This window comes from Xyrauchen texanus, chromosome 23 (genome assembly GCF_025860055.1).
Source record: "Xyrauchen texanus isolate HMW12.3.18 chromosome 23, RBS_HiC_50CHRs, whole genome shotgun sequence".
Classification (NCBI taxonomy): domain Eukaryota; kingdom Metazoa; phylum Chordata; class Actinopteri; order Cypriniformes; family Catostomidae; genus Xyrauchen; species Xyrauchen texanus.
Window position 1 is genome coordinate 4,149,498 of NC_068298.1, and position 17,003 is coordinate 4,166,500.

A 17,003-nucleotide genomic window follows, 5' to 3' on the forward strand; every position below is an offset into this window, starting at 1 on the left:
AGATGTGCATCACTTTCTTTCTTCTGCAGAACACAAATTATCATTTTTAGAAGAATATTTCAGCTCTGCAAGTCCATACAATGCAAGTGAATGGGTGCCAAAATGTTGATGCTCCAAAAATCACATAAAGGCATCATAAAAGTAATCCAAATGACTCCAATGTTCTAATCCATATTTTCAGAAGTGATATGATAGGTGTGAGTGAGAAACACACAATATTTATTGATTTTTTCTAGAAATTCTTCTCCCTGCCCAATAGGGGGCGATGTGCATGAAGAATGTGAAGAACCAAAAACATTGGAAGAAGAACATGAAAGTGATCTGTTTCTTACCGAAACCTGTCACACCACTTCTGAAGGCATCGATTTAACCACTGGAGTCTTATGGATTACTTTTATGCTGATTTATGTGATTTGTGGAGCTTTACATTTTTGGCACCTGTTCACTTGCATTGTATGGGCCAAAAGTACTGAGAAGTTATTCTAAAAATCTTCATTTGTGTTCAGCAGATGAAAGAAAGTCATACACATCTGAGATGGCATGAGGGTGAGCAAATAATGAGAGACTTTTCAGTTTTGGGTGAATTATCCCTTTAACAAAGGCATGTGAAGAGCACTTTCATTACCTGCATCTCTCTTTCTCTCTCTCCTTAGCACACTGGGTCTTCGATACTTCACATATGGAATACTGTTTGGCTGTGGCTCGTCGTTTGCGTTTCAGCCCTCTCTGGTGATCCTGGGGCATTATTTCCGGCAAAGACTGGGGCTCGCCAACGGCGTGGTGACGGCAGGCAGCAGCCTCTTCTCTATGGGGCTTCCTGTGCTGATTAAGAAAGTAGTAGGACCTATGGGCCTCGCTAGAACATTCCAGGTCCTCAGTATCTTCATGCTGGTCCAGTCGCTGCTCGCCCTCACCTTCCGCCCTCTCATGCCCAGTGGAATGGGACCGATGCCAGGCATGGGGATGGAGGGAGGTCCTCCGTCTGGCTTTGAGTCAGCGAGCAAGTGGCAGAAGGTCCTGGTGAAAGTGAGGAAGTACTTTAATGTGCGTGTGTTCAGAGTGTTGACCTATCGGGTGTGGGCTTTCGGCGTCGCCACGGCAGTGCTGGGATACTTTGTGCCATACGTACACCTGGTGAGTTGTGAGTTGAGATTGAGGGTTAAAGGATTAGTCAAACTCGGTCATCAATAACATCTGATCAGCACTATAGCACATTATCAGTAAATCGCACTGAATTAACGTGTTAAATCAACAGCCCTAATAGTTTGTCATGATGGCATGCATTATGTTAATATTAGGGCTGTCAATTTAATGCGTTAATTCAGTGCGATTCATTTTATTAAAAACAACATGTTAAAAAAAATGAACAATTATAATAATTGCGGTCATTAAATAATGCAATTTAATGACCGCAAAGGAGCTGCATGCAAAATTGCTGAAATTTAATTTATCATCACAAACCCCTCTAAAACCATCAGAACAGACCAGCCTACAAATTCACCAAACCCCTCTAATACCATCAAAACAGACTAGCCGACAAGCGTCCCAACCCCCTCTAAAACCATCAAAACAGACTAGACGACAAGTGCACCAAACCCCTCTTAAACCATCAAAATAGACTAGACGACATGCGTCCCAACCCCCTCTAAAACCATCAAAACAGACTAGACGACAAGCACTCCAAACCCCTCTTAAACCATCAAAATAGACTAGACGACAAGCACTCCAAACCCCTCTTAAACCATCAAAATAGACTAGACGACAAGCACTCCAAACCCCTCTTAAACCATCAAAATAGACTAGACGACAAGCACTCCAAACCCCTCTTAAACCATCAAAACAGACCATCCTACAAGTGCACCAAACCCCTCTTAAACCATCAAATCAGACCATCCTACAAGTTCACCAAACCCCTCTGAAACCATCAAAACAGACCAGCCAACAAGCGTCCCAAACTTTTTTAAAACCATCAAAACAGACCAGTCGACAATTGTCCCAAACCCCTCTGAAGCCATTGAAACAGACCAACCGACAAGTGACCAAACTCCTCTAAAACCATTAAAACAGACCAGACTTTGCCCAAAGCTCGTCAAATGAACACCACTTTTGTTAGATGTCATGTAAGTGTACTGGAAGTGTGTGTGTGTGTGTGTGTGTGTGTGTGTGTGTGTGTGTGTGTGTGTGTGTGTAGCGTGTATTTATCACTTTGTGGGGACCAAATGTCCCCATAAGGATAGTAAAACCCAAAATTTTTGACCTTGTGGGGACATTTTGTCGGTCCCCATGAGGAAAACAGCTTATAAATCATACTAAATTATGTTTTTTGAAAATGTAAAAATGCAGAATGTTTTCTGTGAGGGTTAGGTTTAGGGGTAGGGTTAGGTTTAGGGGATAGAATATAAAGTTTGTACAGTATAAAAACCATTATGTCTATGGAAAGTCCCCATAAAACATGGAAACACAACATGTGTGTGTGTGTGTGTGTGTGTGTGTGTGTGTGTGTGTGTGTGTGTGTGTGTGTGTGTGTGTGAATGTGTATGTGTGTGTGTGTGTGTGTGTGTGTGTGTGTGTGTGTGTGTGTGTGTGTGTGGATGTGCCTTAGAGGTTGTGTGTGTGTATTTTGGGGGCGTTGATTCAAACCCGATGAGAGACCTTTCCCCATCGCCCCAATCTTTCTCTTCCACCCACAGTCATGTTTTTACAGGCTTCGGATTAGAAGTAAACACATTGTCCCGGCTTTTGTTGTACGTATGTGTGTTTGGAGCTTGAAGGTTGGTCCCTGAACATGTTGGAATAGGAAAGCCCTGCCTTCACATTAACTCTAGAGGTGAAATCTCAAGGCTTTTGATGTGCCCCTGAGGCTTTTCACATTCAAGCCGTTCTCAAAAGACCTTCAATCTTCACGCTTGTGATCTTCAAGGTCAGGAAACACTTCTAAAGAGGTTTTAATGTCCTTTTTATTTTTAACCACATTCTTCTCGCCTTTGAAAGAAGGGCGTTGCACGAGCGGAAAGATTTAACTTATAGCGGCTTTTCCTGTGTTCCCACCACTGAGTGGTATTAATGCAATCATTGATAAGGGAGAAGAAAACGGAAAATGGAAACGAAGGGGCCGGAGATGGTTGTACAAAGCTGACTGTTGAGTCCAGCAACCCACAGGAATCACACTCCTTATCAAAACCCTTCTCTGGTGTCTTTGAGGTCACATGTGTATGTATATCTGAATCCCCTGATGAATTTTCTGTTCCTGTGGCAGATGAATTTTGTGAAGGAGCAGTTTGGAGACACTCAGAGGGAGTGGGTGCTGCTCGTGTGTATAGGAGCGTCGTCTGGGGTGGGTCGACTGCTGTTTGGGAAGGTTGGAGACCTCATACCAGGAGTGCAGAAAATCTACATGCAGGTACAGAAATCCAGCAGGAACATGGTTTCTTTAAGTCTGTTTCAATACAATAGAATCACAATTCCATAATTATGAAACCATAAATGTGTGGAGTGGTGGTGGTGTAGTGGTCTAAGCACATAACTGGTAATCTGGTAATCAGAAGGTTGCTGGTTCGAGCCCCACAGCCGCCACCACCATTGTGTCCTTGAGCAAGGCACTTAACTCCAGGTTGCTCCGGGGGGATTGTCCCTGTAATAAGTGCACTGGATAAAAGCGTCTGCCAAATGTGTAAATGTAAATTAATATCCCATATCTGAATTTGGATGGAACACAACATTTATGTCCTAATGAGATCTGTGTTTGTGTGTGTTTGTAGGTGGCCTCATTCATACTGCTAGGCCTGATGTCCATGCTTATACCTCAGTGTGCTGTGTTTGAAGGTCTTGTGGTAGTTTTCGTGTTAATGGGTCTTTGTGATGGCTGTTTCATCACTATCATGGCCCCCATTGCCTTTGAATTGGTAGGACCCATGCAGGCATCTCAAGCTATTGGCTACCTCCTTGGCCTCATGGCCATACCAATGACAGCTGGACCACCAATCGCAGGTGAGTAGCGATATTTGCTGCCAATGGCTTTAAATGCCGTTTTCTGCAAAGGCTTTGCATGCAAACAGGGTACACCAGATGTTGGTAGTCTATTGGCACTTTTCCACTGCATGTTATGGTTTGACTCGTCTCTACTCGCTTTACTTTTCTGAGCTTGCTTTTCCAGTGCCGCCTCAACGTGGGTGGGATTATAGGCTGATCGTCATAGTTGCGCCATGACATCATCTTAAACACGACACAAACATAAACCACAAGCAATAACACGACCGCTAGCTGTTAGGTACTAGCTGATTGTGCTGCATAAAGCATTTGTTGCATGGAGATTTTACACAAGTGTAACAGTTAAATTGGTCTGGTTGTTTTAGAAGCTTTCCAGTAGCTGGTCAACTAAATAAAGTGAAGCTTATATAGAGCAGAGTATAGAGTTAATGTACCATCCATAGTGTCCATTTGGCCAAACCACTGATCCACTTTCTTCTGTTTGAACCACTCCAGCTGTTGTGGTCCTTGATGGTTCTGTAGTCACTTTTAAATCATTTTGTACTATTCCCTACACTGTTGGTAGGTCCGGTGGTAGCCGTGTGTGGCCAACAGCTGAGACACTTCCTGAAAGACTTTTTCATTTTGCGTCGTTTCGCTCATCGCTAACGAGAGGAACGTCTGCACCTCGTTTATTGACCATGGCGTGGTTTTGCGCACAGCCTTTTTTTTGTACAATTCGACAGTCGCGTGAACAAATGATACTGCTGTCGCTGTTGCTAACTTTAAAACTAGCGGGTTGATGTCCCGTGTCGCAAATCCAAATCCAGTGACGCTAGTAGTGACGATTCTCTCTGACCAATCAGTGATCTGCAGGATTTTTACGTCACATTTAGTATCGGCTCGGCTCGCTTGGAACCTCGACTGAGGTGGTACTAAAAAAGTACCAGGTACTATCCACAGTGGAAAACCCCCCAAAAGCGAGCAGAGTCAATTCGAGCTGTACCGTGCAGTGGAAAAGCCCCATATGTGAACTAGAAACATATGGTAAAAACGTGTGAAATTTGGCACACTGATTAGGAATGGTACAAACATTAATCATGCCAAATTTGGAGTTGCTCTCTCAAACCATCTTGTGTCATCCAAAGTTTACATTTTCACATAAGTTTCAGCTCATAAACTTTGAACCAAATTGCATAGAAACCCAATTGTCCCTTTGATTCCTCGCATCATCAGTTTCAATTTCCACCTCACTAGAATTTCTGCCATATATGTCAAAAATGCACCACTTTTTTGAACATGCCCCAACTGCTTTCATTGGATCTTACCCCAAATTTATGTAAATATGCTAAACAATTTGATTTAATCGGTCAGCATGCTCCTCATAGCCTCTTTCCCCAGATAGGACAAACATACACACACACACACACACACACAGTGTAAGTGTTTTTCCAGTTAATACCCCAGTGAACAGGATCAAGATTTATTTTAGAGGGTCAATTCCAAGGTCCCCCAGTCTCCCAGCGAGCACATTTAGTATGAATTGTTGACACAAATGCTCTCGTTCAACAACGGGCTCCATATGCTCCGCTAGTTCCTCAACCTCAATGGCCAAATTCAAGTTAGAACTAGACATACCACAACATTTGGCCCAAACGCTGATAAATGGACCTTTCCTGGAGCCTCAAGGTCCATTTGTAGAATACTGTCGTTAGCTTTCAGGACTCTGGGACTGTTTCGGGAACGGCAAAGCATCATTTATAAGATGTATTTTCAAAGCATTGCCTTAAGAGAAAATGAATGGCGACATATGCCGTCAAGCTCTAAATTGATAAAAAAAGAACCATGAAAGTTGTCCGTGCAAACTCCATGTCATCTTATTTCTTTGTGTAGTGAATTTTCCAAAATGTATTGCTGAAAATATTCCCATCTGTGTAGCATCGCACCAGTATTCGACTTAATTTGGGTCTGTTCCTCTCACAAATCTTGCGCACAAGTCAAGCAGACTTATTTTATAGTGGGTTTTTTTTGGTCATTTTAGTAACTTGACCGCATCTGTCCCCTTTTGGTATATAAAAGAGCAGTGTGAATATATTGCCTGTCTCCTTCAGAGAGTCAAGAGGTTTGGAACATTTGGAATGAGAAACATTTTTGGATGAACTAACTTTTTCAAATGTAATCTCACATTTGTCTCTCTCTCTTCTCAGGACTTCTTCGTGACTATTTTGGCAACTACCACGTGGCGTTTTATCTGGCTGGTGTCCCGCCGGTGGTGGGGGGTATCGTAATGTTTTTTGTGCCTCTGGTGCATTGGCGCATGCAAAGAAGGCAAAAAGAGGCAAACGACCCGAGCATGGAAAAGATGTTGACGAACTGCTCAAACGGAGACTCGCTGCCGGGATACACCGACATGGAGACACACATATGAAGCCCACCACCAAACAAAGGTAAACACGCATGTGGTACATTCCAGGTTCCATAAAAGATGTTGACTACCACTCCTGGAGTCCTGAGATTGAATCCAGGGCGTGCTGAGTGACTCCAGTTAGGTCTCCTAAGCAACCAAATTGGCCCGGTTGCTAGGGAGGGTAGAGTCACATGGGGTAACCTCCTCGTGGTCGCTATAATGTGGTTCTCGCTCTCGGTGTGGCGTGTGGTGCGTTGTGGGTGGATGTCGCGGAGAATAGCGTGAAGCCTCCACACGCGCTACGTCTCTGCGGTAACGCGCACAACAGGCCACGTTATAAGATGCGCGGATTGACGGTCTCAGATGTGGAGGCAACTGAGATTCGTCCCCCGCCACCCGTATCGAGGCGAGTCACTACACCACCACGAGGACTTAAAGCGCATTGGGAATTGGGCGTTCCAAATTGGGGAGAAAAGAGGAGAAAATAAAAAAATATTCAACATTATGCCACAAATACAACTGTATTGCAATTGTATTATATTGAAAGGTGGAAAATTACGCTGAAACTTTACAATAAGGTTCCATTAATGAACATATAATGAGAATGAACAATATTTTTGCTGCTTTTATCAATCTTGGTTAATGTTAATTTCAACACATACTAATACATTTTTTAAATAATAATAAAACAAAATAATCATTAATTTTTTTCACATAATTTCATTATGAAGTAACATGAAAAAGATACATTTACTTGAAAAGCAGAATGACATTTATAAAATATTAAGAGAATTTTGCCAAATTTATGCTTAAAATAAGTAAAAACTATTTTAGTAAAAAAATAAATAAAAAATCAATTTTAATTCAAATTTTAAGTGTAAACTCACTCAATTGAACTACATTTGTCTTAAAGGTGCACTCAGCAATTTCCTCCCCATTAAAGAAGTTTTACTTCTAATAGAATTAATTCTCATTGGCAACACATGTATAAAATCTTGAGCACACACATGAGATGAGGACTCTAATCATATCAGTAAGCTTATAAAAGCTGTTTTATTCTACATGGGGCAGGGGCGCCCTCATGGGGGCTGCCATTTTAGAATCACATGACCAGCTGAATACTACTCACTTAATATCATTAACCGTCTTGTTATTGGACACTTTCACTCTTGGATTAAATGAATCATGGCTGATTGTGAAGAGTGGATTTCTACAACGGCATCTGTAACTGGAAACTGTTGATTTTGAATGATGCTGCATCCACACCACTAGGTGTCACTCTAAGTCCAAGATGACACAAAGACAAACGTTACTGAGTGTCATTTTATATCTCAAGTAAATGTATCTAGTTGTTTAGATATTACTGGACAACAAGACAAAAATACATTAAGAGGTGTTTCATATTACTGTTACTATATTGTGTCTTTTAGCTCGAAATGAACACTTTATTGACCAATCACCATTCAGAACTGGATGAGTTTTATAAAGTACAATAAAAGACACAGATACTCATTTTAAAATGCTGTTTCTGTCAGCTGCTAAATACTTGATGGATCATATGAACTACATGGCAAATCAACTGTGTGTGTGTGTGTGTGTGTGTGTGTGTGTGTGTGTGTGTGTGTGTGTGTGTGTGACAGCTGTTAATTCACTTTCTCTTTTTTTCTGCAGGGATTAATCTCACCAGCACTGCTCTTTGTGTGTGTGTGTGTGTGTGTGTGAGAGAGAGAGAGAGAGAGAGAGAGAGAGAGAGAGACAGAGTGAGAGAGAGAGAGAGAGAGAGACAGAGTGAGAGAGAGATGGTGTATGATGTTTGATTTGTTTGGCTCTAATCAAATATGTGGTCTCGAGGCTTTCTCCCCCCTTGTCTTCTGTTCTGGAAAAAAGACCTCCTTCTATCAAAGACAATAAACCTTGTCATTTTCGCCGGCTCCTGAGTGATTGAAGAACTTTTACAGGCTGGTTTGCGTTGAAATAACCAACTCCAGCTGGTGTTTCTCACAGGGAGCGGAGTCGAACCCGTAAAACCAGGAAAGGGAATACTTTATCACCTTTTAAAAAGACACGGAGCCAGAGAAGAGTGCATTTCCAGCACAATAAAAGTGTTGTTTTAAAGATTTATTAAAATGACGCTTAATACATCTTTATTTCCATTTGTTTTGTGCTAGATTATCAGACTTGTATGTTTTTGATTTTTCCAAAATAAGGTTTTCTTTTTCAAAATCCACCATAGTTTATCTTTACTCTTTGAATATGATTTTAAAGCTGAAGTATATAATGCTTTAAGTCAAAATATTTTCTCCTATCCCAAACTAAAGGAATATTCCGGGTTCAATACAAGTTAAAAGATCAATCGACAGCATTTGTGGCATAATATTGATTATCAGCAGGGCTGGACTTTACATAGCAACTTGCCCAAAAGTTGTTGGGGGAGGGGGGGGGTCACTGTCCTTTTCTGCATATCGTGGCACCATTTTGTGGTCTGTATAACGCGGTGGCTCATTTTAGCTTATCATGGCCCTGATCGTCCCCAAAGTGCGTCGGCCCACCGGGAAAATGCCCGGTATGTCAGATTGCCAGTCCATTCCTGATTACCTCAAAAAACTATTTCGACTCGTCCCTCCGTTTCTTTAAAAAAATAAATAAAATCGAAGTCACAGTGAGGCACTTCCAATGGAAGTCAATGGGGGCCCATTTTTAACCATTAAAATACTCCCTGTTTCAAAAAGCCACAAGACATAAAGGATATGTGTGTAAACTTGATTTTAGTGTGCTAAAATGCTTACTAACCTTTTCTGAGCAAATGTATAGCCAATTTTACAACTTCGTTACCATGACGATGCAATATCACCAAACCCTAAAACTCTAAAACGACTGTAAAAATGACCATTTCAACAACTTAACCTCTTAAATAATACATGAACCCAGAATATTCCTTTAATATGCAGAGACAGCTGTGAGATATTTGTCAGTGGATTTCCCAGGAAACCATAAAACACTGTTGCGCTTTTAAAACATTGCTCTGTTTGTTTGAGCATCCTGACCAGCCCAGCATAGCAACATTGACTCAACCAAGAGGCATCCGTCCAATGGAAGATGGGGGAGTGTTTGGGAAATATTTTGTGATTACATTTGCTACTTGTGGCACACTTCACCTTTACGGAAACTTTTATGAGACAAATTCGTCTATCTTTGTACACTTTCTGCCATGAACTTTGATAACCTCAGCCGTGAGTTGTTTTACCGCAACTGTGAATTATGTCGAAAACTAAACAAGGACTCGTTTTTATGATATGTTTCAAAAGCTTATCCTTTATCCTTAATTATATCTGATAAAGCTAGTAAATTGATAATCAGCTATGCAGTAAGAAGTACACAAACTGTGCCATGACCATTGAGCCAGACAACATCTAAAGGGTCCATAGAGCTGTAAACCTGCAGGAATCCTCATCAGACCGTAAACACTACATTTAAATAGGTTTTCTAATTCTATGTATTTGTGGGGGGTTTCCCCCATTTGACTCCCATTTGTTGTGTTTTTTCAGAATGAATCATTTGTTTATGTTGCATCTCACTAAGAGATTGTTTCACGTTTCTTTGTGAGCTTGGAAGAACAATCCGGCGTTCTGACTTGAGTGGAATGGACTCTCATGAAGACAATCAAAGTGTGATTTGAACTGAAACTATGAAGACACTATAAAAATGTCAAATCTGTGATTCTGTTAAAGAAAACCCACAATGTAGTGTTACACAAAGTGGGCCATGTTTATGAGTATTAACCAATTATAATGTGGAAAAAGTGACGTTTGATCTCAAATGATTTCATGTTTTCTTATTGGTCGATACCAACCGTACAACACCATGTCTATGTGTTTGGTATGAGCAGTCATTCGTTTCTTTTCTACACATTGGCTCTTTTCCAAAACCTAGTGAACTGCCTAGACGGCATTTTAAGCCAACCTAGATGTGCTCCAGACGCAAGGCTGTTCTAAAAGGTTGGCAGCGACATTAAAAGTGTACAATTTTACCCAATATTTGTGTGTGCTATGTATTTTCATGCTTATCGGAGTCTGTCATTAGCTTAGCAACATGCTAACTCAAACTGGTATCAGTCGTCGAGTCGAATGTTTTGCACGCTTCACAGCGAGGAGCACTTGTGTCCTACAGAGTTGCTGCCAATGTTGAAAGTCCCAAAGTTACTTGTGAGGCTTCAAAACAGCTATGATGCTGCCTCATGGGCTGTTCACAACGAATGTGTTCCTGCACTAAAAAAAGACCGCACAGAACGCAGGTGTCTTGAGACTTGCTTATTAAAAGTTGACGTTCTTTTTAACCTGACACAACTTCTAAAAAAAACTCACAGCGAGACGTGGCATGGCGCAGTGGTCAAAAATGTCCATCTAGCTAAAAAAAAAAAAAAAAAGGTTTTTGGTGTGAACGGCCCCTCAGAAGGACAGCAGGGCAGCTCAATTAGTTTCAGAAAAGAGTAGTTTTGGTGCATTCAAGTCCTCCTGGGTGGTTAATACTTACGAGGTCGGAAATCGTAAATATGACGTTCAAGAATGGATCCGTTTTACAATTTCAGATTTCGTTCTCTCTTTTTCACTTACTAGCAAAGACAGAATGCTTTTTTGCACAATTGCAACAAAATGAAGAGTGAAACCGTGCATTAAGTGTGTTCTGCGGCCACATATAACGATGGATATAATGTAGTTGTGTTGCAAATGCTGTTTCCTTAGTTTTGCGTTATTCATCATTAGCAGTAATAAAATGCACAAACCTAACTACACACTTACAATCCTCAAGTAAAACTAAATTATTACCAAAAACAATTGGCTTCCGCCATGCCCCTCAACATGCCGCCAGATTGGGAATTCAGGGCTTGAAGAAGAGTTTCCCACTAATTCCGACTTTGCGGTGGCATTCGTGTACGCTTAACTCGCAAATACGATCATTCCGACATGACTTGAATGCACCATTTCTCTCTCTTGCATGTGTGCTGTCCATTCATCTTTGTCAACTTATTGAACCCAGAAGCCCCAATCGCTGTCTGTGTTGTCATGGAGACCTGTCCTTTAGTACTAATCAACCTCGGTTCAGGTATATTTCAGGTACACGTCTCATTAGACGGCTGTAGGTTTTAAAAACAAAGAACAGAATAATGGACAGAGATAGTGAAGATGTTAACCAGACTGCCTCAATCAACCCTGTTCTTCAGGTTTAATAGTAAAGCAACATAATGTCACGAAAACATGTTCAGGTCATATTTCACCTCTAAATCAAATCACCTGTCAATTTTGCTGGAAATAAATGAAGCCTGTTGTTTTGAAATCCTCATGGTGGCACGGTTACTCAATCCGGGTGGCGGAGGACGAGTCTCAGTTGCCTCAGCTTCTGAGACCGTCAATCCACGCATCTTATCATGTGACTCGTTGTGCATGACACCGCGGAGACTCACAGCATGTGGAGGCTCATGCTACTCTCCACGATCCACACACAACTCACCACACGCCCCATTGAGAGTGAGAACCACTAATCACCACCACGAGGAGGTTACCCCATGTGACTGTACACTCCCTAGCAACCGGGCCAATTTGGTTGCTTAGGAGACCTGGCTGGAGTCACTCAGCACACCCTGGATTCAAACTCGTGACTCCAGGGGTGGTAGCCAGCGCCAATACTCGCTGAGATACCCAGGACCCCCTAAGATGTTTGAATAATTATTATAATAATAATTATTAAAAATAACTATTATTTTTAAATGAGTAACTCCCATTAGATGTTCATTAGATACATTTTTGCCTATTTACACATATCAGGATCATAACAAAATTCCATCATATTAAATAGTGTAATGTTTAACAAAATTTTAAAAAAAAATGTAATTATTATTTCACGGTAACACTTTATAATAAGCTTCCATTTGTTAACATTAGTTAATGCATTGGGTATCATGAATAAACAATGAAGAATCATATTTTTAACTAACATTAACTACGATTAATAAATGCTGTAAACATATATTGTTCATTGTTAGTTCATGATACCTAATGCATTAACTAATGTTAACAAATGGAACATTATGTTTTATGTGTAAATCTTCTAATGTAATAGATTTATACAGTTTAACTGTAAATAAAATGGCTACATTTCATTTTTATATAAGAAGCACAACTTAAAGACAGTATAACAAATACTACCATGATGTATAAACTGTTTTTAAACTGTTCTTTACTTTTAGCTAAATATAATTTCTTATTACGTTCAATAATCGGCTGAAATATAACCTGGACCTGTTCTTGATGTGTTTAGTGAGATCTCGCTCAATTAGATTGCAAGACACATGTTCAGTTGATAGTACTGTGTAAAAATGTTGACATGAACATGCTTGTTTGAGGAGTTTTAATGGTAGATTAATAGAGCTGATGAAGACAATGACTCATGCATACCTCAGAGTACGGTTACGTGCTGACATTGGTTGAACCCTGCAGTGCACTTAATGTGTGTGTGTTTATTTACCTGTGATTCTCCTGCAGTGATTGGCTCTGCAGATTCAATGACTTTCTTGAGCCTCAAATCGATCATTCATGTATCGTTTCTCTACCTGGAACTGGATCCCTCAGTTTATTGTTCTGTCATTTGTACTGAGTTTAGATGCAGAGGTTTTTATTACACCATGTTTTATGATGTGTGTGAGCTTGTACATGCATGATAGACAGGATGAGAGACAGACAGATAGATAGATAGATAGATAGATAGATAGATAGATAGATAGATAGATAGATAGATAGATAGATAGATAGATAGATAGATAGATAGATAGATAGATAGATAGACAGACATACATGTGTATATATATAAATACAGACAGACAGACAGACATGTATATATATATAAATACAGACAGACATGTATATATATAAATAGATATAGACAGACATGTATATATAAATACAGACAGACATGTGTATATATATATAGAGACAGACAGATAGATAGATAGACAGACAGACAGACATGTATATATATAGATAGTATATATATAGATACAGATAGATAGATAGATAGATAGATAGACAGACAGACATATATATATATAGATACAGACAGATAGATAGATAGACAGACAGACATGTATATATATATATATATATATATAGATATAGACAGACATGTATATATAAATACAGACAGACAGACATGTGTATATATATATACAGACAGACAGACATGTGTATATATATATATAGACAGACAGACATGTATATATATATATATATATATACAGACAGACAGACAGACATGTATATATATATATATATATATAGATATATATATATATATATATATATATATATAGACAGACAGACAGACATGTGTATATATATATATATAGACAGACAGACAGACATGTGTATATATATATATAGACAGACAGACACATGTATATGACATAGACAATATATATATATGTATATATATATATATATATATAGATACAGACAGACAGATAGACAGATAGATAGATAGATAGATAGATGGATGGATGGATGGACAGACAGACAGACAGATAGATAGATAGATAGATGGATAGACAGACAGACAGTCTTGCAGAAACTCAGGGAGTGCAGACGTTTTTATTTTAAACACATTTTTTATACACCTGCATATTAATACAAGCTGGTTTCTTAAATCTCTCGGTTGTTAAAGGCATATTTTACAGATGTTTCATGGTGCGTTTGTTTGTGGAATGTAAACCCGATTTTTTAGTTATTGGATGAATCTCACTAAAATCAAAAGCATATCATAAGAAATTATATTTTGCATTACGAAAATTAAGCTTTTTTTTTTTTACCCTTAAAGGGACAGTTTACCCCAAAATCATGCCTTCCCAGATGTGTTTGACTTTCTTTCTTCTGCAGAACACAAATTAATATTTTTAGAAGTATTTCTCAGCTCTGGAGGTCCATACAATGCAAGTGAATGTGACCAAAACTTTGAGTGTTCAGAAAGCACATAAATGCAGCATAAAAGTAATTCAAACGACTCCAGTGATTTAATCCATTACTTCAGAAGTCATACAATACATTTTGGGTGAGAACAGACCTGCTGTACCATGTGCCTCCACCCAACAGTACTAAACTCCACCAAGCTTCTCAATTATATTGTTTACAGTTGAAAAATGTTTTTTAATTGAAACACTGTACTTACGTTTAAGTACATTGCTCATATATGCACACACACACAGGTAAACCAGAGGTAACCTCTCGGGGGTGTCCATCCCACCTGGTGCTCATGTGTTACTATAGCAACTATTCACTTAAAGTAACACGCTTTAAAACCTGTATTTTGCTCATATACAGGTTACAGGGCTTCAAAAACATGTATTGCTCATTGTAATGGTTATAAGCTGTCATAATAGGTCAGTAAAGTAGGCTATAGCAGGCAGAATGCCAGTCTTTGTGTTTCTCTATTTATATATATATATATACCATTCTCTCTTCAACTGTAGCACTGGTTGTCTAAACCTCAATCTACAATCATCATGAAATATTAGCAATTTAATATTATTATTGAAGCGGAGCTGCTAGAAATGTAATTTTGTGTGTATGTGAAAAATATTTTTTGATTAAGTCATAATTGTATTTTTTCTTTTATTTAACCAACAATAAACATATTATACAAGTCTTTCCACACTATTCTCTGTCTTGATTCATTGACAATTGATGGTTTGCTAGTTAAGTAAATAACTTGTTATTATGGAAAAGTTCACCCAACAATGAAAATTATCTTTCATTTTATAAACCAGACCCTATGTAGGAACCTCAATGTAAACAAAACGTGTGAGAAAAGCCATCGGTTTTATGTCCTAAAGTCAAGAGAACTGAATTATAACATTTTATCATACAGAATGTGTGTGTGTGACAGTATAGGTGAGTTATTGCCTGTTTATTCTGTCCCTATATGTAACGGGAGCCAGCTGGTAGACTCTCCCGACCTCAAGAGGTGCACTAGCGACTGACGCTAGAGGCTGTAGCCTTTAGCCTCCTTGTTAGAGCACCCGCCTCCCACGGCGGAGACGTTGGTTCGAGTCCCGTTCGGAGCGAGCGACCAGGACCATTGGTGCCGTGACCCGGATGGTAGTGAGGTATAGGGGTGGGTGAGTGTAATGGGAGCCAGCTGGTAGATATCTGTGCAGTGTGTAAACCTCACTCTCCTGACCTCAAGAGGTGCACTAGCGACTGATGCTAGTGGCTGTAGCCTTCAGCATCCTTGTTAGTGCACCCGCCTCCTATGCCAGAGACGTTGGTTCGAGTCAGAGCGGGTAGAACAAGAGTGTCACATATACAATCCTAAAGTGGGTGAGTAAAATACAGTAATGTATACGTAAGAGCTCTGTTTGAGTGTGTGTGTGTGTGTGTGTGTGTGTGTGTCTAGGTATTCCCTACGTTGTGGGGACCAAATGTCACCACAAGGATAGTAAAACCTGAAATGTTTTACTTTGTGTGGACAACCAGTCATGATTGTGGAAAACAGCTTATAAATCATATTAAATTATGTTTTTTGAAAATGTAAAAATGCAGAAAGTTTTTTTAAGAGGGTTAAGGTTCGGATTAGGGGATAAAATATAAAGTTTGTACAATATAAACACCATTATGTCTGTGGAGAGTCCTCATAAAACATGAAAACCCAACGTGTGTGTTGCAATGTCACTTATGCTTAGAAACCATGCATGCATTAACAGGAATTTGCAATGTGGGTAAACCTGTTGTGTAGAAAGCCCACAAGGTGCTATTATTCAAATATTTATTTTGAACAGATCTTCCCCTGTGATTACGAAGTACAACACTGTTAACATAACTTTAATCTGAATGGACATCACATAGTATTGGTGTACTAGTCAGGTTCTGTCACTGTCCAGCGAGATTATCCCATTTGACCTATTTATGTAGACCAGGTTTACAACAACATGACCTAGAAACAGAGCCAGTCACTGAGGCCATAACTGTAAAGCTTGTACTTCAAATCAGCTTAAAATGAATTTTAAGCTGGTTTAAGGTTAAACATTTAGAAATGTGCTGTATTGAGAGGGCATCAGATGTGAAGAACATTGCTGTAATGATACAGATGGACCTGCAGGGGGAGTTCACTCTATGTCAAATGCAGGATCACTAGCCTACACGAGTCAAGATGGACCTTTTTCTCAGTAGCGCCATCTTTACTTTTTTGGCGGGAATGACAAGGAGACTGAGGGATAGATTTTGCGATCTCTTTAATGGGTTGTACTGTTGTTTAGAGAGTTTAGGATCGTTCCACTGACAAAACATTGACAAAAAAATATTCAAGACATTTCAGAAGACAAAAGCATTCTAGAAAATGGACTGTATGTCCATCCCTCACAGCCACATTTTAATTTGCGTCAAAAATCAAACATGGCGCCACTGAGAATATTGTATACTGGGTACATTTGTGCCATAACCTACTTTGAAATTACAATTTTAGTGGATGTCTGTGCTGTAAATATTAGGCTTAGCTTTCTGCTTTATTCTATGTATGTAATCCCTATGATATCAGTAAAAGAAGCCGTTATAACCGCTCAATAATAGATTTATGCATTTTATGTACAGTA

General features: G+C 39.4%; 1 protein-coding gene across 1 annotated transcript in view; it reads left to right on the top strand.

Annotated features, from left to right (window-relative positions):
- LOC127663377 (monocarboxylate transporter 8-like) overlaps positions 1–13,421 on the top strand; it is a 47,264-nt gene extending 33,843 nt beyond the window's left edge. The window contains exons 3-7 of the mRNA XM_052154935.1: positions 654–1,134; positions 3,257–3,400; positions 3,759–3,987; positions 6,174–6,413; positions 8,045–13,421. Of these exons, the coding sequence (XP_052010895.1) occupies positions 654–1,134; positions 3,257–3,400; positions 3,759–3,987; positions 6,174–6,394 (1,075 nt within the window). The 3' untranslated portion in view covers positions 6,395–6,413; positions 8,045–13,421. The remainder of the gene's footprint in view (positions 1–653; positions 1,135–3,256; positions 3,401–3,758; positions 3,988–6,173; positions 6,414–8,044) is intronic.
- Positions 13,422–17,003: the final 3,582 nt, after the last annotated feature.